This window comes from Cyrtonyx montezumae, unplaced genomic scaffold, assembly GCF_038088225.1.
Source record: "Cyrtonyx montezumae isolate F1298 unplaced genomic scaffold, pur_monq_1.0 scaffold_3, whole genome shotgun sequence".
In the NCBI taxonomy this organism is placed as follows: Eukaryota; Metazoa; Chordata; class Aves; order Galliformes; family Odontophoridae; genus Cyrtonyx; species Cyrtonyx montezumae.
In genome coordinates, this window is record NW_027072034.1 from 101,452,069 (window position 1) to 101,477,427 (window position 25,359).

Genomic DNA, 25,359 nt, shown 5'->3' on the forward strand with positions numbered 1-25,359 from the left:
CACCATAAATCACACATGCAGCAGTGTGGAAATGAAGATATATTTTATCACTTTATTTCTTCTGAATGTAGAAAGTTAATCCAGAAGAGACCGAGGGACCCTTACTGCACAGATGTGCAAAAAATGCACTCTGTGTTCACCTCTCTAAGTAAGTTACCTTCAGGTCTGAGAAAAAGAAAAAAAAGAAAAACAGAAAAAGCAAACCAAAATTAACGAACAAATAAAACCAAACCATCACTGAATGATCTGGACCATGAGTGAAAAGTTGAAATACCAGGGGAAATACTGGATAGTCATTGTACTCACTAAGTAAAATCTTGGCCTATGAAGGGCTAACAAGTTACTACAAATAGTACATGCAGAAAGTGCTCCAGAACCATTTACTCTCATGATGACAAATCAACCAGGGAGTGTGGTTATCTTTAAAACCCAAGTGACAATGACTGTTAAGTAATCAAAGATCTATGACTGTATTATTGAACACCTTTCACCTTTCTTAATACAGACTCTCCCTAAAGATCCTTTATATTTCAGGGGGAAAGAAAGTGCTACCAGGGGGCAGCTACAAGAATGAAATCTCAACACAGCATGCTTGTGGCTTTCTATGGCTTAGGTTTCTAAGTTTCACGAGAGGCTATGCAGTCCTCTCAGTAACCTCATTTGGAAAAGATCTGGTTTGCAGTAAAAGTTTTAAAGAACTCTGGATGAAATTGAAGGTTTGAAGAACTCATGAAAAGGAGCACTTTTAATCTTCAGGCAGATTTCCTCATGACAGGGTGCAAAAGCATGGCAGTCTCTTTGTACTGCTTTTCTCATCCATCACATCCACTCATTTTCAGAGACCGAATTTTGACTGTTCAGTATCTTTTTGCTAATATCACCCAAGTATTTGGATATGCAATATGAAGGGGAAAGCTACACACAAGTAGGCATCCCTTCCTCAGATGAGAAAAATAATGTTCAGAAAATAGATTTTCAGCAAAGTTACATACACTGTAAAATCCCTGAAGACATCTAAGGATGATTTGGAAAAAATAGTTGTCCCCACATGTTGTGGTTCAACTGGGCAGATGGCTGAGCACTGCACAGTTGCCCCCAGCTATCCAGAATTATTTCTAAGTTAGTCTATATGTTGATCAAAGTGCTTTTCTAAACAAGATGTCACAAGTGTTTATGAGTTTCCATTAACCAGCCAAAATTACCGAAGTAAATATCCTAAAATTCACTGATGATGAACATGGCAGGCCATACAGAGCACAACCTGCAAAGGAACATGAAGGAAGGAAAACATATGCTTGTCACTAAGCAAGAAACTGAAACTCTAAGTAACAAGAAGAGACCTAATTCAAAACTTTCTGAAGTCAGAGTCACATTTACTTCAGTATATAAAGCAGCAGTGCTAAACAAAGATGGAACTATCAAATTTTTCCTAGAGATCAGTTCAGAAGGAAGATCTGCATCTTCAAAGGTTAACAGGGAGGATTGGATAAATTGCATCTCTAACCTCAAAGGTAACCTGCCTATTCGTTCACACTGACCAACTCTGGCTTTTTTATCCCTTTTTTTTAATTATTATTATTAAAAATAAATATAATATTTCTGCATCTCAGAGAGTAATAATTGTGAAGTTATTTGAAAACTTATAAGAGAACTGAAATTTCATACTAGTACTTTATAAACTCACCATCTAAGCTATTACCAAACTGTTCCCATTAATTGGACTTTCATTCAAAATTTGCCTATTCTTCATGAGGTAAGTACCATGCAACACTACCATAAGACATTCTTTTTTGTTTTTGACAGCAAAGTTCTAAATGCCCAGATTTAAAACTCTCAGGTTGAAATTTGAATTCATTCTGCGAGTTTTAAAGAGGAGAAAAAGGAAGAGACAACAGTGGATTCTATCAAAAGGTTAAGAAAGGGCATTTTCCTGCAATGTCAAAAAAAATCATATACTGGAAGTTCCCAAGAAGACAAGCAGAATTGCTCAGATTTCTAGGCCTTCTGTCATAATTTTGTCAAATTAAAATTCCAAATAAGAATTGTGACTTTTATATGCTCAGCATGGAAGAAAAGCAGGCTTAAGGACAGGAAACATCCCAAATCACAAGAGTCACTGACCTCAGAAACTAGACTAGAACAACACTCAGGATCTCATAAGCTTCTCTGCACAGAAAGCATAGCTTTAAAACACTGGACAGGTGTAATCCCTGTTTTCCTTTCAGGACTGACATAACAGAATGATCACCTACACTTGTCAGCAGTTATTCCTGTTTTCCAAATGGCAAAATAAGTGCTGTGAATAGAAATGTTTTAGCTGTTCTAATAAACTACGTAGTAATAGCATTCCATGTATTTGAATTTTGGGGTGGGTGAAAGAAAGTGTGAGTGTTTCAGGAGATGTATACAAAATTACATGCAAAATATTCTGTGAAGGAAACAAGAATCAAGCCTGGCTCAGTAACCTTGTAATTCTGTTTCCATGGAGTTATGTCTTATAACATTTAAATTACGTTCAAGTTCTCACAAGACCCGAGGAATCCCTTCTGTGATATTGATTTATCTTCTCTACCTTTGGAACCAAGGGACTGAAGAAGAAGGTCATATTTACAGCAAAATTTCTGCCCCTAGGGAAAAGATGCATCTCTATACTGAATCAAACTAGTTACTGTAGCTCCAGGCAGGCATCACAGTCTTTGTTGATGGATGACTGGGCAAGAGCAGTCTGAATGCAAGTTATTTTTAACTATGTCATGGTCATTTGGAGATTGTCATCCTATCATCTGGTACTTCAAAACAAAATGTAATCTCTCTTCATAAGCAAGATCTAGCTGATCCTCTAACGAAACTGAGTAATGAAAGTGAATTATCCATCAGTTTTAGCACGACAAAGATTGTCCTTGCCTTGGATGAACTATAGCACAAGTTTCTCACTTTGGAATTGCATCTCAACAGAAAAATTCATTAAACACTGACAAAATTAGGAATGTGGGACATAGGAGAAAGAACCTAACATTTACAGCCACACTGAAAATGTGAATCTTCAGTTGCAGATTATCAGCTGTTCTTCTGTTACAATAAATTTCTCTATGAGTCTGAGACTTCTAATTATTCTTATTTTTCAGCCAACTGCTGCTTTTCTTGTCCTTTTGTAGGATAAGAAAGAGTCCTGCTTGTCAACAGTGCCCTCATGAATGCCCTACCTTCAAAAATGGAAAAGAAATACTCCAATAATGAAAATGTGGATGTAGATGATATACAGTAGAAATAGAATGAACATTATTCCCCCTTTTTAATTTGTATCAATTCCATGTTTTTAACAAGAGTATGTATTTCAGTTAAGAGGTTGAATATCTTGAGATTTAATGTGCAGTGCAAAAAATGTCATCTTAAGTTTGGTGTGGCTGTGTAAAGCCTAAGTGTCAAACTAAGAAGCTTTGTTTCTGAAGCTTAATATCTTTAAACATGCAACAGCCTGCTCCATATCATATCCTAATTTTATCTGTAAGTATATAACATATGAGACACGAAAAATTGACATTTTTTTTCCACAAAACAACTTTCTAGAGTTCTGGATAGACATAAGCTTCATTTTCCAACTTAAAACCATCTTCCCTCCCCTTTACTTAATTTAGAATGAACAAGCAAAGCAAACTAATTATTTTTGTAGGCACTCCTTTTTCCTCAGACAACACAGTATCTTTAAAAAACACAAACATTTGCATAAGATCTTGACCTTTTTAACCTAGCTGAAAGAAGGTTACAAAGTGCATAGTATATACTACATGTGTACTATACTACTACATGTGTATAACAGGATATTCAAATAACTGTACAACATTTAATAGAATACTACGGTGGAAAGAATACTCTTAGCATTTAACTCCTTGGACTTCTCTTCACTAATGCCTGCATCCTAACAGTATGTTCTGCCTGTATTCCAAAAAGTTGCCTTGATGACTCCTTGTAGTCTACCTGTCTGGAATGACATGTCCTCTAATACACGCCATCAGAAGGATGTGCTAATTCACCTAATGCTCCTTTGTTGGATAACTCCACTGTTGACAATGTATAGTGAAGTCAGTTCACTTCCTCAGAACAAACAGTGATACCTGATCTTATTAGCCTTTTTACTCTCCCGAGAATCTTTATGTAATGCCGCATTAGTAGCCTTTACTAAATTAGAAAACCAAAAGGGAAGATAAATCAATATGAATGTACGTTTGCTGATATCGATTTTTCCCTTCATAGTCAGCATGGGAATATTGTGGCTCCTATTAATAAAAAGAGTGGGAGAACTTTAAACAGTTCAGTCTGGATAATTACCCAGTCATTTCAGAGACTTACTCAAACTTCTTTAATCTGTAATTTTGAACTACACGTATCACGAAATGAAATCCTTCTCATGAATAATCACATGAAGATGCTGATGACAATTTCTTGATGCAGACTATCAATGAGATGACTAGGACAGGGATTCAATCTGTTATTCATGAAAAAGTATGACTAGCTGGGCAACACAAAGGTCGAGGACAGCCAAGGCTGCAGCAATCATGATATTCTGCACTTCAAAATCCTGGAAGAAAAGCACAAGCAAGGGACATATTGAAATCACAGCTCTGGATTTCAGGAGGGAATTCAGCCTGCTTATGAATCTGCTGAGTAGTATCCCACAGGAGACTGTCCTGCAAGGCAAAAAGGCTCAGAACCAGTGGTTGGTCCCCATGGGCAACCTTGCCAGTGCAAAAGAGCAGGCCATTCTGACAGGCAGAAGCTGAGCAAGTGAGGCAGAAATCTCACACGAAGGAGCTCTTGATGGAGCTCAAATGAAAAAAAGGAAAGTATGCAGAAGATGGAAGCAGGAACAGGGTACCCAGCAGGAATATACAGACATCACCTGAAAATGCAGGGATGGAGACAAGAAAGTCAAAGTTACAGGCAAGTAGAAAGACTGAGAGACATGAAGGGCAAGATGAACTTCTCTCAGTGCATTGGAGACAGAAGGAATGCTAAGAAGAATGTGGACCATAACAGCAACCACAACCATTTGGTCAGATCATAAGCAGTGATTCGAGTGATGTAAAAACTGGCCATGGCAAAAGGGCAGCTTCCACTGATGACAGCACACTGTTTACTCACCTTTGTGCTCAGTATTTCATTCCCTCTAAAAGCCCAAACACACCCTTTCCTCTATTTCCCATTACAAATTCTACTCAAATCTTTCTCTCCAAGACCTTCACTGACACTGTCCTTATTATTTCATTTTGTTTCTAGCAGCTCCCTCTTCCTTGCCACAAGCATCCTTCAGTTTCACTCCCAAGTTAGTCCTGCCTTCTCTTCCACCATGAAAAGCCTCACTCCTCCTCAGCTTTGGCTGTTCTGTCCCTCACTTCATCAGCTGTGACCCCACAAGCATTCTGCTTCTCCAGCCTATAAGCTTAGGTATTACATCACCAATAACTCAGTACTGTAAGTAATTCTTTTCCAATCCTGATCTCTCTCCTTTATAATCCTGTCTACTAATTTATCTCATGCATTTTCCCTCTCAAACTTTTTTTTTCTCCTTTCTTATGGACTCAAAGCCTCAGACTCAAAAACAAGCACAACCGCTTTTCTGTTCAAAGAGGAAGAGAAATCCTACTGGTCAGCATTAGGACAAAGCATGTTTTCTAAGGGTTTAGCAGCAGTTTAACATCTTTATTAATGACCTGGTTAATGGGGCAAAACGTACCCTTAGCAATTTAACAGATGACACAAAACTGGGAGGAGTGGCTGATACACCTGAAGGCCTTGCTGCCAGCCAGAGGGATCTCAACAGGCTGGAAAAGCAAGCTGACAGGAACCTCATCGAGTTCAACAGGAAGCACAAAGCTTGGTACGTGGGGAAGAACAGCCCCAGCCACCAGGACATGCCGGGTGGTCTTTGCAGAAAAGGAACTGGGGTCCTGGTGGACACCGAGCTGAACATGAGCCAGCAATGTGGCCTTGCTGCAAAGAAGGCTAAAGGTATCCTGGGCTGCCTTAGGCAAAGCATTGCCAGCAGGTCAAGGGAGGTGATCTCTTAATATTATAAGCTACACTTATATAGTATTAATTTAGGATGTTAATAAAATTAACATATTTGGGCAAATAAGCAGGAAAAACAACAGAAGAAAAAAAAACCTTGTCCTATTGCTGGTTAAGGAAGTTTTTCTTTGAGAAATCTCTTGTAGCTCATGTTTCTGCCAAGCAAGGTAATATGCCTGTAAATTCAGCCTGACAGAAGACATAGCACAGCATCGCCTGAAAATGACAAAATCAGATTGTAGGAGAGGGACTGCCAAACACTTTCACCGCTCTCAGAATACACCCAGGGAAACAAATTGACACAAGTGTAATAAAACCAGACTCTGATACCCACTGGAGTTTTGTGGTGCTAATGTCTGTAGTTTCTACTTCTAAAATCTCATTCAAAGTGCTTAAATCTACTATTGGATGCCTGCTGGAAGTTGCCTTTGCCCAAATCTATCCCTCCTGAAAAACAGGGATAGATTGTGTTCATTGTTTATGCAACATTTCAAATATTTCAAAGTTTCAACTTCTGGTACAGTTACACAAATACAGCCTTTCTTTCCATATCCACAAAACCTAGAGCAATATATGTAGCAATCAAAATGAAGAAATAAAATCATTCTTAATTATTCTTTAAGTGAGAGGCAAGACATTACATTTAAAGCATGGAGGTACTGTGGATCTTCAATAACAAAAGATAAAAGCCAATTTTTAGTTTGAAAGGAAGTCTCCTTTAAAGCATAGGCCAGCTAAATAATCTTAGTAACAAGTAAACATGGTCAACCAAACTGTGAGGCAGAAATATCACCTTGCTTATTCAGTTACTTTAAGAAATCTTGCACATACCATCATTTTATCTGTTGTAGGCCTCAGTATTCAGTACTGTTGCAACACTCTCATTGTCTTAATTTACTCATACTTCATCTAAAGATGTAAATTCTTTTACCAGAGTCTAGCAAGTTCAAATATTCTTTGTTAGTGAAAATATATCTACTAAAATACATGTATGTAAGAAATATTTTTGTCAGTCAGCAATACAGTAAAATGGATTTCCCTCATAAAGTAATACTGCAACAGATACACGGATAGTAGAAATTCAGAGCTTCTCCTTTTTCAACAATAAATTCAAAAAAGCTAATTTGAATGCAAAAAACACATTTCCCAAAAATGTGTCTGCAGTGGCACCAGGAGCCCGTTCCCCTTCTCCAGAACTCCCCCCACATCCCATCACCCTGACCAAACCCAATCCAGGCACTCTTCATGCTTGCTACCAGCATCCTAGCAGCAGCAACAGGAACACATCTTTGTGATGATTGCATTTCATTAACAAGGCAAGAGCTCCCATGCTATGTGAGGTGTAAAAATGAGGTCTTGACTATGTAATTATCCAAGGGGAATTTTCATTTTAGGATTTAATTAAATGAGGTCCTCTTCTCTGTAACTAGTTGGAAAATAGCTCTTACAGAACTACAGGTGTTCGATTCTGCCAAATTAAATGGTGATTACCAGAAATATGTGGTTGGATAGGTATTATCTTAGGTGAGATATAATTACTGGTATATCTTATTAACCTATGGGAGATAGCAGGCAGGCTCTGTCTTCACTGATATTTTGGAGGTTTGCCTTGTCAATTTACAGAACAAACAATAAACTTGATGGATCAAATCAGCTCATGGCAACTTATAAGAACTGCATTAACGTAACAGCTCACAATGATATTTTAGTGATTATACACAGTTGTGGTAGCAAAAGTGCTTAATAACTCAAACACTAGCCCCCAAATAGAGACCTCATGAAAAAATAAAAAAATAAAGAAAGATAGACAGATAGATGATAGATACTAAAAATAATTCAAAATTCAGTGTCATTTTTAGGCTGTAATTAATTTAGTGTGGGGGTGAAAGCAAAACAACTTGTAAAGCTAAACTTTGAGAAGGATGCTTCTGAAAGAAGCCAATGATTTCTGATATGCTAAATAAATAAAGGTAAAAGAAGCCAAGGATGTTTCAAAGAGTTTTGTTCCTTGCAGCAGGAAAATCTTCAATGTATGCATAGAACTTATCAGCATTTGGGAGAGACTGAAAGACGTAATCAAAAATTTTATTAAGAGATCTGATAGAATCATGCTCACAATTGCATAGCTAAGTAGAAGGCAGGCAAAGTTTATGGGTAAAGATAACACATTTTATTGAGTCAACTAGTATAACTAGAAAAAAAAAGTTTCAGGCACAAAAATCTTTTTCAGGTTTATCATTTTCTCATTTCTGCTCTGAAATCACATTTCCAGTCAGTGAAAATCTAACAATGACATTGGACTTTTTACTGATTAAATGTACACAATTTTTTTTTCCTAACACTATAATTCAATGCAATTATATTGATAAACATCATCCTTACTCATCCTGAAATGGTCTTTTCCTGGTACTAATTTTTTTCATCTCAATTTATATCCCCTGAGAAGTTATTCAAACTAAATTAAAAAGAGTTTTCTAGAAGAGGAGTATTTACAGGCCACTGGTGGAAGCCAGGCCTATTAAAAAGGTGAAGTTCAGTATCTCTCAAATAAATATGCACCAAAAAACAAAGCATAGAGTTGATAATAGAATCATTTAACAAAAAGTAAGTCAAAGAAAGAAACAATCTTTTGGTAAACAAATATATAAATAGAAATTCTACTGAAAATCACCCCTCCTTGTTTGGACAAACCTCACCACGAGCAATGTTACAAACACTCAAATGTATGCTAATAAAATGCTGTGATTTATTTGGTGGTAGAGGGAGAGTTGTTTTGACAATGAAAATAACCAGATTCAATTTTAATCTAGAGATTTTTTAATAACTGCCCCAGTTGAAATTTTGTAGTCAGACCTACACATGTTATGGAACTTTTAGCAAGTAATAAATTGCCAACAAAAAGACTAACATTGCTTTAACCATATAGAATTAGAGTTAAAAAGTGGTCCAACAATGCAACCAACAATTTCAACTGTTGAGCATGAGTAAAGCAGTCTAAAGCTAGCTCTGGAGAGTCTGTAATAAATGTGGGCTAATAAGACCGCACATTTCATCCGTATCTGAGAAGGAATGCATTAAGCATCCAGCACTAGCTCCCACGTGGTGAGAGGTACTGTGCTGCAGAGCTGTGAGCACATCTGCAGCAGTATTCAGAGACCTTGCCTCCACAAGAACCACCTACTGTTCCCCGGGAACACTTTACTCTTCCCCAGGAAGCCAGAATGCTGGACAGCATCAGGCAGATATGGAACTGGCTCTGGATGCAGGAAGAGAAACCTATTAATGCTGCCACAGCACCCTTGCCACCAGTCAGTTAGAAACAATTTATATAATCACAGAATTGCAGGATCGTTTGAGTTGGAAGTGACTCTTAGAAGCCATCTAGTCCAACTCCCCTGCAAAGAACAGAGACACCCACAGCTAGATGAGGTTACTTAGAGCCCCGTCCAGCCTGACCTTGAGTGTCTCTAGAGATGGGACATCCACCACCTCTCTGGGCAACCTGCTCCAGTGCTTCACCACCCTCACTATAAAATACTTTTTCCTTGTATCCAATCTAAATTTCCCCTCCTTTAGTTTGAAACTATTTCCCCTTGTCCTATCATAACAGCCATACTATGATGCAATGAAACAGACCCTGCTAAAGAGACTGTCCCCTTCTTTCTTATAGCCCCCCTTCAGGAACGGAGAGGCTGCTACTAAATGGCAGCCTTGGGGAACGAATAAAAAGAAAAGACAACTACTGTGCTTTAACAACTTGAAAGGGGATAAGTATGAAGAAGTGGCATAAATGAGCTGCTCAGCACTACATTTCTCAACTGAGTCCTGCTGCTTCTTAAAAAAAAAAAAACAAAACAAAACTGCTGCTCAAAGTAAGGCCTGTATGTGCACAGGTAGAAAAGCAGTCTGTTGAGGCTGTGATCCCAGCAGCAGTGTGATCACTTGTTTTCATATCAGTTCGCTTTCCCTGACTGACTGGTTCACGCTGTGGCCACATGCACATTTGGGCCAGGAGAGCACAGAGGTGCCAAAATGGCATGGATGAGTGGCTGCGACCTGGAATGGTGGCTGTGCAAGCCCAGCAGTGCCACCAGACAGATTCAAATGAAGTCATATCCTCAGTGCTGATAATTTCCTGCAGGTAGCAAGACTCTGTTTTTACAAGTACAATAAATAATTGAATGTGAAGCAAAGACTTAATATCTGTTTGAACAATCCTGCAAAAAGGTTTAGTCTAAACATGTTAACCTTTATAATTAGTGGAAACCTTAGACCAGCATGCTGTATGGATTTTTCCTTAAATTGCTGTTGATATTACTTAGATAAAATCTCTGTCATACTGCGTCAAAATCAAAGATTTCTGCTTACTTTTTTGATTTTTTTTAACAGAATAGTATCCTAGTGGGCAGAAAACAAAACTGTGACATTCTAATTATATTCTTTGTGAAATTATGACATCTTCAAAGCTAGTAAATGAATCTGTTTCATAAACAAATTACAGCAAAATCATTCTAACATGATTTGACAGTTATCATGGACTATGGTTAACTGACCACTAATAATCACAGCCTAAAGATACAACTTTTTCAACCTGTGACTTTTTTGCTAAAAGTCCTTACCTTTAGATGCATTGAGAATTCAGTCTTTCTCTGCTTAACAAGATTTTGTTTCACGGGAACACATTAAGTCTACTATCAAGTGGTACCATAGTGTGGGGCAGAATGAACACAGTTTTATTAATTACCTTTACTTCAAGCTAAATGAAAGGAGCAATTTTCCCCACTTATACAGCAAAGCAGTTGGAACCAAAAAAAGCCACCACGCGGTGCCACAGCAAATATGCAAGCACATGATCAGAAGCTTGACAGGTTCACTGACTCAGAACAGAGGGCTCTAGAACTGTCTGTCCAGCTATGGGAAAAAGGGTTGCAGTAATACAGGAGGAAGGCACTGGTAAAGAAGCCAAGGCGTTGTAAAGAGGAAACATTTTTGACAGGCTTACTTCAAGACATTAAACCTCACAGTTGGGTTTTCTCCCACAAGTTCACAGAAACAGGACACTCTTTATAATCTTTGTATGTCAAGAGAAAAACACAGGAGACATACTTGACTCAGTCTACCTCCCTAAGGTAACAAATGTGCAAAGCCTCATTTACTGTTAAGTATTTGGTTCTAAAATCACCAAAAAATTTCTAAACTCCCAATCCATGTCTCATTAGAGTCCCAACTGAAACAAGGTGCCTATAGAAAAGACAAAGTGAGACAGATTACAATACAAGTGTATGTAAAGAAGTTTACTCTCCCACTCTATACTTACAGAGCAAACAGGAGGTTCATATTTGAAGGAAAACCATTTCCAGCAGCCTTCTGGGCTATAAAAAAAACAACTAAGCTTTCTCTCCTGAGTCCTAAAGAACAGCCTCTTTTACTGTCCATTTGGAGAGCATATCCATTCCTAACTCTACTTGAGACTTGCTGACCCTACTTTAAATACTTTAACATCAAGCTTGCCATCTCTATTCTCTTCTATCACCACTTTCACACTGTGGAAGCTTTACATCTGGGCTGGCCCAGCTGCCCTTGGATCAGATGCCACTGCCTCAATGCGGCCTAGTGTGAAAAGGCAGGAGGAAACAAAATGGCAGTCTTCCTGCCCTGTGTCCAGCTACTGCTCGTTTAACACATAGCTTCAGGAACACTGAAAACAAGTTAGCACTCATTACCTTTACCTGTAGTTCTTCTGAGGTATTCCATTCTCTGGAAGGAGTACACAGCCTTGACGCTTCTGTCTAAATGTGCAGGGAAGGACTTGGGTGTTCTGGTGGATGGAAAGCTGGACATGAGGCAGCAGTGTGCACGCACAGTCTGGAAAGCCCACGGCATCCTGGGCTGCGCCAGCAGAGAGATGGCCAGCAGGGACAGGGAGGGGATTGTTCCCCTCTTCTCTGCCATGTGAGGCCCAACCTGCAGTACTGCATCCACAGCACAAAAAAGATGTGGAGCTGTTGGAGCAGGTCCAGAGGAGGACACAAAAGTGATCAGAGGGCAGAAGCACCTCTAATGAAGAAAGGCTGAGGAAGTTGGGCATGTTCAGCTTGGAGAAGTCTCCAGGGAGACCTCATTGTGGCCTTCCAGTAGTTGAAGGGAAGTTATAAGCAGGAGGGGGACTGAATCTTACATAGTCTAATAGTGACAGGACAAGGGGGAACAGCTTTACATAAAAGAGTGGAGATTTAGATTAGTTATTAGGAAAAAAACTTTTTATCAGAGGGTAGTGAGGCCCTGGCACTGCTGCCCAGAGAAGCTGTGGGTGCTTCATCCTTGGAGGCACTCAGGGCCAGGTTGGATGGGGCCCTGGGCAGACTGAGCTGCTGGGTGGCAGCCCTGCCCATGGCAGGGGGTTGGGGCTGCACGGGCTGTCAGGTCCCTTCCAACCCAAGTCATTCTATGATTATGTGATTCTGCGTTGGCAATTCCTTCCAAACTGACACACAGGTCTGATATGATGAAGTCAAATCCAATTTGCTACTGCACGGGGTTCAAACTGGACTGTTCAGCAAGGCTTAAAACGTGTCTCTATATACCGAGTGTATGTGCATGCCACATAAGGCTGAAATATTCACTGTGAACTGCAGCTATCAATAGACTAATAATAAATATATTCGACAGGAAAATATGGTAACTAAGTTCCCTGTCTCGCCCATCTGTTCCTCTGCCGTTTGTGCATCACCCTATCATTATATGCTTGCTTATGTTTCAGCCGCCTATGTCACACGGATGTGACATGTATATGGATATGTACACACATACACGCACGCAGCAGCCGTGCGCTCGGCGTTCGATTGCGGTGGCTGGGTCCCCTCCTTCCTCTCGGCGCTCGATTAGTCGCGCCTACTAGGAACCGTGTGTTGTTGTCGGAGGCAAAATGGCGGCGGCGGTGGCCGGGGCCGCCCTGCTGGGCAAGGGGTTGGACATCAGCCTGGCGGCGCTGCAGCAACAAGACCCCTACATCAGCAGCATCGTGGACGTGGCCAGCCAGGTGGCGCTCTACACCTTCGGGCACCGCGCCAACGAGTGGGTACGTCGGGTCGTCCCTCCTCCCTGCAACCCCCTCCCTGCCGGGAGGGACGAGGGCTGACGGCAGGCTCCGCCCCTCTGTGGGTGGGGCGAAGGCGATGCCCCGCCCCGTAGCTGTGTGGAAGTGAGGGTGTGCGGCCATAGGGAGGTGTGAAGGTTGGGCGGTGGTGTGTGTGCCTCCTGGGCTGGTAACTAGGGCTGTTGCCCAGAGACGTGGTGCAGTCTCCTTCTCTGGATACATTCAAGGCCCACCTGGACACCTACGTGTGCAACCTGGTCCAGGGAGCTGCGTTGGCAGGGGGTTGGACTCGATGATCTCTAGAGGTCTCTTCCAACCCCAACAACTCTGTGATTCTTTAAAAGTAGTGTTTGGCAGCCTGGAGAGTTGAGAGTTGGGGTGTCGGGCTGTAGAAGTTGGCTGTTGTTCGAAAATCTGTTGTGTGTGTACACATGTGTTGCATTTACCAACAGAAAAAAGCATATTCAAGATGAGCTTAACCTCATGGAGTCATTCTGGTAGCTTGAGGGGCATGTCTCACCCTTAACCTCACACACCCTGTGCCAGCTGTGCTTCCTCACCACCATCCTATTGAAGTTATTCTATTTAATGGCTTACAGGAGAGAGGTGAAATGCTGGTGGTATTGGTTAATCAGCGATAAAGGGGTCGGCTTGGGTCTGGCAAACCATAGCCCTAATTTAAACTTTTTTAATGTTCTCATTCAGGAGAAGACAGATGTGGAAGGAACACTGTTTGTTTACACAAGGTGAGAGAGTTACATGTTAACATCTGAAGGTGCAGCCTGTGGGTGTGGGAAAGCTGGGATGAAGCTTGTCTGAAAGACAGAAAATGCTCCCAACTGTGTCATGCTCAGAGATGGAAGGAGACTTAAACCGGTGAAGACAAATGCAGGAGAGGAAACACAGAAAAGGAGAGTTCTCTACTTATGTGAATAAGACTTCAAAATGCTATTTAAATCCCATATCCATACCCATATTTAAATCCCAGAGTGAAGTTTGCAATACTGCCCTAAATAGAACTCAGCATTGTCAAGTTAAAGGTGTCTGAACAAAAACAAACAGGGAAATAAATAATGATATATCTTAAAGAAAATGAATGGTAGAACATATAGAGCTCTGTATTTATTTTCTAAACTTCTTCAAGGTAAACAGGGAGGAATAAAAAGGCAGGATAAGATGCTGTTATCTTTTCACTGCAGTAAGAGGAAAGAACTGGCCCTTGATTTTGCTAGCAGTAGGTAGGGGTAGCTGGATGCATGCTGCAAAACGGAGGTATTTGGTATGTTGGATTTAAAGCTCCAGGACTGACAACATGTAACCTGACACTTGTAGTATCTGTGATCTTTCATCATGCTGTTTTGTTGGCTGAGGAAGTTTCCATTTACAGCAGAGATTGCTATCCTTCCTGCCATGTAGGCAACTATATGGAACAGGCTGTGAGCAATATTATACAGGGCCCTCCACACCAGTATTAACTTTATTTCTTGTGGCTTTGAGCAAAGTTTTAAAGTCATGTAAAATAAACTTTACCAAGAGACTGCAGGTTGGGGCCTACTGGTATTGCTTTGTTGCTTTTTGTTACTGTTATGAGAACATAGCGTGGCCTTTTTGCTGGAGCTGATTTTATCACAAGCTGAAGCTTTGCAAATTCTGGGGAAGGGTCAAAAATTAGCCTTTCCACTGAGTTAACAGCAATGGAAGTTGACTCATTTAACTTCAGTACTGATTGTTACTAAGATTCTTGGTAAGGGTTCCTCCTGTGTTCCACTTCCTGTTGCTTCCTACTCTCGATTGCAGGTCCCCATGCTCTAGATTTCTTATATGTCCACCAACAGCCAATCAACATGGCAACAGTGATGGCAATTTTACCAAATGTATAAGCATCATAATTTGCTTTATTGTCAACCATCATTTAAAAGTAATGTGTAAGGATGGTGATAGGGCTAATGACTTGTGTTAATAAAAGCTGTCTTACTGACTTGAAATATTACCCTCGTGAGTGAGCATCATGATTTTTTTTAATTTACATTTTAGATAGGCTTTTCAGTGTCATCTGCAATTGCTACCTGAATGTTAGTGATGATAATTGTAATAATAAAATATGCAGTGTTTCTTGGTCATGGCTGAATCTAATCATCACTTTCTACAAGAGTCTATGGTTGGAAAACGTGATGCTAGTGATCTGGAACTAAGCGACATTCAGTAACACCTTGCCTGTTCTGAAGTCGTAGGCTTTAACCTTGAACACACATATATGATTAAAGCTGTGACTAATTGGATCTCAGATGGTGGTATTGCAGGTCCTGCATGCTCTCTGTAGCTATTGTGAGACCAGTGATGCTTCCATAATAATTTAAAGGATTCCATGAAAAACTACAAGACTCAGTTATAATTTCCTTGACAACAAAATCAGAATTTTGTGTGGAGAAGAACTGTATGACAACAAAAAATAATAATTTCATTTTTTCCTTGATGTGATTTCTACTCAACAATTTTCAGATCAGCTTCTCCAAGGCATGGCTTCACAATTATGAACAGGCTGAGCATGGAAAATCGAACAGAACCAATTACTAAAGACCTTGATTTCCAGCTGCAGGACCCTTTTCTACTTTACAGAAATGCCAGGTGTAAGTATGTGATGCCTTGGGTTAAATGATGAAGAGGTGAGCTCTTCTTCAACATGTATTCTTAGTTAAGGTTATTAGATTAGAGTTTACCTTTCAAGGGCTGGAACTGTCTGGTTAACATTTAAAATTGCAGGAATATATTTTGCTCATTGATGTGCAGGGAGAGTTGTTAAGTGCTAGCTGAAATGCCACTGTTGAAAAGAAAATTGCTTCAAACTGGCATATAGCAGACTTTTGTGGCCCTGTATACGTGATGGGTGTAGGGACTCATAGACATGTGTTGTATGTTCTGAATATACCCTGGCCAGTGCTGGGATATCTTGTCATAATACAAACACACTGAAGATTGGAATAATCCCTGTGAGTTGCATAAGGGTAAACAAATGCAGCTAAATCAGACCCCTGTGTTCCAGCTCTGATACACTGTCCTTAGGACAACTTGGAAGGTGGTTTTCTTCCCAGCTATTATAGGAAATCCTCACACTGTAGAGCTGAGCCTAGTTTAAACACCACTGAAAATGAAGTTATTACTGTGAGGTCTGTGTTTGTCTTGCATAACTGACAAGCTTCTATACAAGCACGCATCAGGCAAACTCAGAAATGAGTGGAAGACATGAAAAAGCAGTGCCTTTCCATGCAAATATACGCATGGACCATGATAATGTACAATTATATAAGAACAAACAGTTATAAATACGTGAGTTTATATCTGTACTTGGAAATAAAGCTATAGTATGATCTATATTTTGTTCTTGATGCATAAAAGTACTTTGCAAAAAATCTCTATGTAAAATGTGTTGCAGAAGTGTTCCCTCTGGATGAAGTAAAAGCAGAGGAAATTGATGGCATACAAAGCAGCACAGTTTGATAATCTGCTAGACCTTTTTATTTCATAAGCTTAATTTGAAGTTGGCATATATATCAAGAGGGAATTCTGTTGTTTCTACCACATAGTGTGTGTGAGCAATAGAGATAACATTTTAAATAATCTAAATGAAACTTCTATTTTTGAGAGCATTTAGTGGGCTGAAAAACTGTTTAAATTCCCTATCTGAAATTCCCAAAGAAGCTGAAAAGAAATACAGACATCTTCAGGCTAACTTAGGCTAGACCAGGCTTCAGGATTTTAAATACCATGAGGCTTTTCTCCCATGTGATTATGAAAACTTTCCTATGTATATGTAATCTATTTTTGTCTTGTTTTGAAATTCCACTAGGAATTTATATATGTATATACTAATATCTTCATTTTGAAGCCTAATCTATTAATTCTTCCCTTTTGTTGAGACAATTAGTACGAAAAGTAATTAGAAGTTGTCATAACTATGCTGACGTGAAGAAAGACAGTCTTCAGACCAAATACTACATATAAACTGATTTATTCAGGAGAGAAATCTGGGGGCTTTGGAGAGAAGTGTAAGCTATTTGTTCATTAAGAGATGTAATAATTATAGATTTGCAGTGTCTCAAATACAGGTACTGACATGCTTCTGAGCAGTGAGCTTGTGTTCAAGTAACATGTCTGGGGGTTTTTGGCTAATTGTGCAACAGCAAAATGCAGAAGGCTTCTTTTCTGGGCTCTGCATAGGCAATGATTCTTTTAGACTAGGATTTGAAAATGTGTTGCCTGACAGCCTTCACAAAGCTCAGTGTGCTTTGCTGGTGTCTCTATGCACTTCTGTGCAATCTTATTAAATCCTCCTATGTTCATAAACATACTAAAGGATTTCCCTTCACCTAGGAAGGTAATGCTCCCTTCTGCTAGGAGATGTTGTAAATGTCTACTACAGATTCTGTATGTTTCTTCATGCTGTGGTATAAAGAATTTTGAGTGTACATTAAAGAACAAACCCCACAGTCTTTTTAGATAAACTAAGGAGGATTGGAGCCACAAAGGTGAAAAGAACGTCTTTAGAGACAAACTACTCTGTGGGTTTTGGCTGGAAGAGAGTTAATTTTCCTCACAGTAGCTTGCATAGTGCTGTATTTTGGATTTGTGACCCCAGCAGTGTGTGCTGTTCACATACTGATGCTCTTGCCATTGTAAGCATCTGGTGTAATTGCTTTCTCACATAAGAGGACTTATATTTTCACTCCTGCTCAGTGTTTTGCAAGTTCTAATAATCTGATCTTGTTATTTTGAATCTATCATATTAGTAAAACTGCTTTGCATCTAATGTATTACAACAGAAAAAAAGCTTTCCAAAATCATAGACAAGTAAATATTATTAACAGTTAAGAAACTTTTGATCTTTTGCATTATTGTGCTTCATATTTTTCCGTTGTTCTCAGTAATTAAGAAATGACATACTATCTATAAACCCTTTTAGACACCTTTAGTCTATTCACAGGTATTTGAGGGTTGGTGTTGGGTTCTATGCCAGTAAATGTGTGCACTCATCCACTATTTCATAGAGAAGTTTAGTTTGGAAAATCTAGTCAGGCAAGCATAAGAGTTATTTGTTTCAAAGCCAGGACTATTAGACACAGATTGCAGCGTATTTAACGCTAGAAGAAACCCTTGTCTAATTACAACAAGAAACAAAAGGCTTATCAAATAAGTATCACTGGAAGGCCACCACATTGTGGCCTTCCAGTATGTGAAGGGATCATACAAACGGGAAAGGGAACAACTGTTTATATGGGTTGATAGTGATAGGACAAGAGGGAATGGTTTTAAACTAAGACGGGAGATTTAGGTTAGCTGTTAGGAGGAAGTTTTTCACTCAGAGTGGTGACGCACTGGAACAGGTTGACCAGAGAGGTTGTGGGTGCCCCATCCCTGGAGGCATTCAAGGCAAGGCTGGATGTGGCTCTGGGCAGCCTGGTCTAATGTTTGGTGACCCTACCCATGGCAGGGGGTTTGAAATTAGGTGATCTTTGAGGTCCTTTTCAAGCCAGGCCATTCTGTGACTTATTTTCTATGTTATCTGTAAACGTTGGTAATTAAGTGTAGTTTCAGATACTTTCTGTGAGCAAATAAGACAGTACTGCTTTTTTAACATTTAATGATTTCAAAAATTTAAAATATTTCCTGGGTTATATATTTGAGTAATCTTATCTGTGTAATTAATACTTTTTCCTTAACCTTTGGTGGTGTTTATTGCGAAAAAAGAACATTTGGAACCTGAAGCTTGATGCCAGTTAATATGAAATAGTCCAGAAAAATGCATGACTGTAAATAGTTGGGTAAAATAACTTCAGTTTCTCCTTTTAGTAATGGTCAACTATTTACTTGCAACTATTCTTAATGGTGTATTTTGTACCAGGTGTATATAACTATGCCGTGCCAGTAAATTATTTCATAGGTTGATATACCATTTCATCATTAAATACTGTTTTTCGTGTTTATAGGACATGGAGTACTTGAGGGAGGTTGTGTATCTTAGAGCTCAGTACACCTTGTGTATTTCAGCTGCCAGAAGAGATACCAGATCCAGCTTATAAGGAGCTTGTGTGCTGATTTATCACTGCTGATTACTGTTCTACAGGAAGTGAAGAAAGAAACTGTTGGAAAGCTCTACAAATAGTCTGACCAGATTCTGTACCTGTTTGTGCATTCTGCATCACATTAGTAGCAAGGCCTTTGGTCTAGTAAAATGGAAAGGGAATGAAGCTTTCTAGCTAGATGTGGCATATTCTACCGAATATTAGATTTTGCAGAAGACCAGGAAGGAAGTGCTACGCAGGCAGACCAGGTGTGCTTCCTTTTGGTAAAGCTGCCTCATAATAATTTCAGTTTTCCAGCTTTACCTTGTATTTCTCAGAACCCTAAACAACTAACCCCATTTTTCTAGATTTCTATGCTGCAAAGTAGATGGATTAGAGGGAAAGTTTGCCCACTGTCCAAAGAAGTAGCTTAAACTTTGTCATGGGTGGGTTGTTTTTTTTTTTTTTTTTTTTTTTTTGCTGCTGTTGCTTTTTCTCTCTCCTGTGTCATAACTATTTATGATTGATTTTATTTTTTTCCAAATACATGTTTATGTGTTTGAAGGCAAACGATTGTAAAATGTTAGGAAAAGGTGATGGTACATATTTTCTTAAACTTTTAATTCCTTGATTCTGTGTTGTAGCATACTAGAGCACTCACAAACAGAAGAATTCATCTTCTTAGGCACCTAATTCACGTCCCTTTCGTTTACTCTTCTAATACTTACGTATTGTAATTATGAGAAGTTTACTTCCCAAGAAAGAGGAGGGGATCACAGTAATAGAATTTGACTGATATGTAAAACTGAATATGGCATGAAAAATTGTCTGCTTTACCCTGAAATTCATTCTTGTTATACATTATATATTCTATAATTCAGAATTATGTCTCTTCTTGCTAACTGAATTTTTTCTAAAAGCGTGCCTGGATCATCCACTGACATTTGCTCAGAATACAAATGTGTGTTTTACGTGAGGTACTGTCCTTGGGAGACATTTTTATCTTGGAAAAAGAAACAAGTAGCTCCTCCTTCTTTCACTTTCACAACCTGTCCTTTGATCAATCTGATAAAAATTCACCCTGCCTCCAGCTGGGCAGGAACAGCAGCTGAGGTCAGGATTGTCCTCCCGAGATATTATTCACCTCTGATTGAAACCTCAGTTTTGCTCAGAACATTGGAATCCTAATGTTATATATTAAAAACATGTCCTAACAGATGTTATTTTTCCTTTTTAAAAGGAAAATGTACATAGCAAAAGTACATTAATATTGCATTGTTTCTAAAATCAGAAAATCAGGTTGACTGACAGGATTAACTGACGCATTGCATGCATGCTTTTAAAATCTGTTTTAGTGTCTGTATGGATAAGTATCTTATAGTTTGTTGTATGCAAATTTTCTCAAAGCAGATTTATCCCTCCTCTGTTTATTTACTTGCCTGTTCCATAGTGACTATAAATTTTTTATTTTTTTTCTGTGTGAGGTTCTGTCCTTGCACCTGTTTGCAGAAATTATCTTACTGGTCTATAAAAGTGTATGTGAAAGCATTATTACTTCACTATATTTCCCATTTAGTGCTTTCCTTTGTGTTCTGTGGTATGTTACTGTGCTTAAAAGTAAAATAAAATAAAAATATCAAGAAGAATAATCTACCTCTTTAGAAATGACATAGGTTTTGCTTTACATTTTTATGCTTAAAGCCATAAAATAGATATGTTGACCTTTCCGTTTCACATTCCAATTTTCAAGGGTACCCAAAGAACTTAATGTTTACCTTTAGAGATATGAAAACAATATGATAACTATATTATACAGTTAAACCATATTTTGCAGATGAACATAGATAGGTGTGCAGCAGTGCTGGTTCAAGGCAGGAAGCTTTTAAGGCCAGGGTTCCTGATCTTTTCTCTAGCAATTAGCTAGCACACATGTTTTAGAGTACACAACCAGATGCATCTGATCTTGAAATCTATAGCTTAACTCTGCTTGATGCTATGTAAATTGGATTTGATTTTTAGGTAGTGTGATATCTGAAGGGGGACAGGATTATTTGATGGATTATTTATTAAGAAAATATGTGTGTATATATATATATACGTACAAATGTCTGCAAAAATAATTATTGGGTATTGGTTGATCCTGTTTTCTGATACACAGGATTTTTTGTGCTTATTGTGAAAAGTAAGTGCAGTTCAATAATTGTAAATTTAGGTTTTTAGAGTTTGGATAAGGGAACGAATTGTGTCGAATGTGAGGACAAATTCCCTTTTATTGTTTTTTGTTGCTTTTTTTTCAAGCAAAACTGTACTTGTATGTATTTCTGAAGTGCTTTTTCTTTGTTCTTTTTTTCTTATTCAACATGCTTTCCTAGAGATACATGTTTTTTCAGTGGAAACTGAAGACTTTAGCCTTAAGACATCCATTCTGATGGGTAAAACCGTGTTCCTTTTCACCCTGCCCATTTCAGCACGGTTATACTTGGTTTCATTTCAGACTTAAAGGACATTTTCATGGTTTCCTCCTCGTGCTTCCTATTCTGAGGATTTGGTTGCAGTTGTTGAAGCCGTTGGCTGTGAAGAGCAAACAATTTAGGACACTGTGTTTGTGAAGTTTGTTTCTCAGGCTAGCAGGTCTTGCAGCTATGATGGCTGTAGCCATCTTTTTGCTCTAACAGTTTCAGATGGTAGTAAAAGGTACAAGGAAAGAAGTACAGTATTGCTTGCTAACGTAACTACGTAGAATGACGGATTCTGATTTGAATATGTATTATGAGAAAAAAACCAGACTAACGAGCTAAGGTAACAAAGCTTTTTTGTAGTTTTTTGGTGGCTGGTAATTATTCTGAATATGGTGGAATTGTTGCTGTCTGGGCAAGCAGATTGGTAGAAAAAATGTTTGGAACAGATTTAAAGGCATCTATGAAACATCCTGTAATTGTGGATGGTACTCTGAATAGAGAGGAAGGAGTCTCACACTGGATATATCTACTAAGCACAGTCTTTGCTTCCCATTTATGGATATTGTCACATAAGTAACATATTAGCTTGTCTGGACGTTTACTGCTGAGAGTGTACTGCCAGCAGTGGGAATTCTGGACATCCCTTCAAGATAAGATAGGCATATGATGAAGTAAAACTCAAGAGTTAAAGTTGGAACAGATTTTTTTTTACATTTAGAGGTTATCTTCATGTGACTACCTGTACACCCTCTCTTTCATACCCACCACCGTGTATAGCATAAAATACTAGATGTTTACAGACCAGTGTAAATGCATGCTGCAATTGAAAATATTGTAAAACTAGCTGGTTTTTAGAGTTTGCTCCCATAGATCACTTTATACAATATGCATCTACTTAATGTTTTGAGATTTTGTGTGTTAGCCTCTTAGCCTCTTTTCTTTCTTGTTCCCTATTCCTGCGTGCCTTTCCTATGCCTTTAGTTTTTGCTTCAGTGCGAAAGTGGAAGTGAAAAAGCAACTTTCAAGAGATGCTCCAAAGACAGTATGTTAACAAGAGAAGAGGCTGCCTGTCTGCTCAACCGTACAGATGTGAAAATTACCAAAGTTGCCTAAATCTTGTCGCACATACAGAAATTCGCATTACCTTATCCCCAACTATTTATTGACATTACAAATGTTATTTCATACATCATTCAGCCTGTTCTATTTATGTAGAAAGGAGATACTGATCCAGATAGATACCAGTACGGTTTGCATGCATGTGAATGTATAGTGCTCCCTTACCTCCAGGTTTGATGTAGAAGCAGTTGAGCTGAGTTTCATGCACCAGCTTCCCCTTGTACTTCGTTTCAGATTCCCCTTGCTGGTGGCTGGATAGCGGTTGATATGCTTGCCGAACAAAGGCTTGAAACATGTTTTAAAATTCCAAGGAGCGTTGAAACCACTGAGCTTGAATATATTTTCTCAAAGGTAAATTCCTTTTAGACAGTTGTTTCCTAATTCAGAGTTATTTTATGGTAATACCCTTGCGCAGAAGTTAAAAATCAAAAACCAGAACTATTGACAGCTTGGTCCTTTCATCTAGAAACTACTTCCAGCTCTCTGAAGCCTCCACAATATCTAACGTGCTCTCCTTCCTTTCCTTGCTCCTCACTCCTAATCTTTTTCTTGTCCTGTGTGCCTTATGTCCGTTGGAGCCTTCTCCTCCCCTTGTGTTTTTTCAGGAAAACTTTTTCAGGACTGAGAAGTGGAGATAATGGGCGCCATCCACCCGTCAGCTCGTCACCTCACCGAGCCATGACAATCTCTGGTTTCTGTATATCGGCACAGACTTCTCTGATAATATCCTCTTGTGTTTGAAAAAAAAAAATAGGTTTGTCTAGCAAGGGGTGGACTTCAGTCCTGACATAGGCAGAAAACTTCTCTTGGAATGTGAGCTTGCTCGCTCTCGCTCTTTTATGTGTGTGTGTATATATATAAAAATATTTGTAACCTTCTCTCAAAACATGAAAGATAAATATAGGAACAAGTGTATCCCACAGTGCATATACAAGCTGCCCACTTCTGTCTATTACTGATTTAATACAAGCTCTTGAGTGCCTCATCAGCTCTGTCTTCGTCAAAACAAGCCTTAAATCAGGAATAAGCAATATTCTTCAGTTGTGGGAGGAAAAAAAAATCCTTCTCAAGTATAAGATAGCATACCCTTTAAAGGACAAGGAATGTGTTACATACAGAAAGCCGGTGTTACTGTTCCAGTGGAATTCCACTAAGGCTGCAAATGCAGTGCTGCTTTTTTGTCTGAAGTGACATAGAAACTACTGAGAGTGTTGGGCTTAAAATTTGGTATCTGCTCTGCTTTAATTGTTGTGGTTGCAGCTCCTTTGTTGATACTGCAGTGCAGAGCTTTGCTATGGTAACATTTAATAGAATATAAAATCCCAGTGTAATAAAATATTTTTTTTTAAATCACTCTTCACCAAAAATGTGGCTTGTACCTGCTAGCTTCATTATTTCGATTGTATGTACTCCTAAGCCTATTAGAGCCTCTTGCAGTAATCCTTTTGCACAGCAGAGAGATTATTTATATGAATAAAAGCAGCCTGAGATCCTGTAGCCAGGAAGAAAAAAAAGTGATATAAGACACATGCTTTGGGTCAGAAGTCAACAGCAGAGGGACTATGAAGGTTCTTCCTGTGAATCATCTGGTGCTGCTCATTGTCTTAGACAGGATATAGATTTTAAGTTTGACGAACTCCTCCAATTCTTTGTCTCTCTGCTAAACAAACTGCCTTTCTGTGAAGTTTCAGGTTTACTTGCTTTATAGCATACAGTACTAAATCCTCTATGCAGGAATGTGTAGCATCTCTCAGTACAGAGATTTGTAATTAGAAAAGAAGTAACAATGTATTTTTATGTAAAGTAGGGTGTACCTGCTTGCAGTGCTTTGCTTCTTTTTTAATTGACATCTCCTTTTGTGTTTTGTTTGTGTTTTTCCTGGCTTCTCTCCCATTAACATTTTGTATGTCTTTATTGTACAGAAAGCAAAGTTAAGGTTTAGATTCACACTGAGAGTTAAATGCAGGAGGAGGGGACAGAATGGGGAAGCAAGACATGATTATTAATGTTGTATTCCTAAAGGGTCATGCACGTGGTATAATGCTTCTGAAGCAAAATGAAATGATGCACTTTCACTTTTTGTGTGAAAGTAATGCAGTTGCTGTAATGAAAATTATCCAGTGCACAATTACAGGGTTGTTTTTTTTTTATCTGTATTGAAACGTACTTCTATATTCCATGTTCAGCAACTCATAAATTGTAGGGTATGCCCCAGTGCTGTTTCAGTATTTTGAAATCTCTAGCTCTAATATAAAATTAATTTGATAATTTCTGATGCTTTCATCTTTTGGATTAGAAGCTTTAAGCAAGGATGTTTCAACAGTTTGTTTTTGTCACAACAAATAAATCTCAGAATTTTGCTCTGTTTCTCCCACTGTAGAAGAACCCATACTTGTGGTGGAAGAAAGTAGAGAAGTCAGTAAATTGCTATGGTAATCTGAACAATTAACTTCAGTAGTTAAAATTGTTTTTAAAAGATGTACATGTATATGGTGAAAGAAGGAACCAGTAAAGCAGTTCAGAAAGGTGATATTTGTGTCTTTATGAAAGAAACTATGAAGTT

The 25,359-nt window shown here is 38.8% G+C and overlaps 2 protein-coding genes across 3 annotated transcripts in view; one reads left to right on the plus strand and one right to left on the minus strand.

The window, feature by feature from the left end:
- CACNA1C (calcium voltage-gated channel subunit alpha1 C) overlaps nt 1-23,541 on the minus strand; it is a 463,683-nt gene extending 440,142 nt beyond the window's left edge. Inside the window, exon 1 of the mRNA XM_065742562.1 lies at nt 22,962-23,541. Within this exon, the coding sequence (XP_065598634.1) occupies nt 22,962-23,091 (130 nt within the window). The 5' untranslated portion in view covers nt 23,092-23,541. The remainder of the gene's footprint in view (nt 1-22,961) is intronic.
- DCP1B (decapping mRNA 1B) overlaps nt 12,992-25,359 on the plus strand; it is a 41,930-nt gene continuing 29,562 nt past the window's right edge. Inside the window, exons 1-3 of one of the 2 annotated variants that reach the window (XM_065742587.1) lie at nt 12,992-13,144; nt 13,868-13,908; nt 15,662-15,789. In XM_065742587.1, the coding sequence (XP_065598659.1) occupies nt 12,992-13,144; nt 13,868-13,908; nt 15,662-15,789 (322 nt within the window). Of the gene's footprint in view, nt 13,145-13,837; nt 13,909-15,661; nt 15,790-25,359 lie in introns of those variants that run through there. The other variant, XM_065742588.1, reaches the window with a different exon arrangement.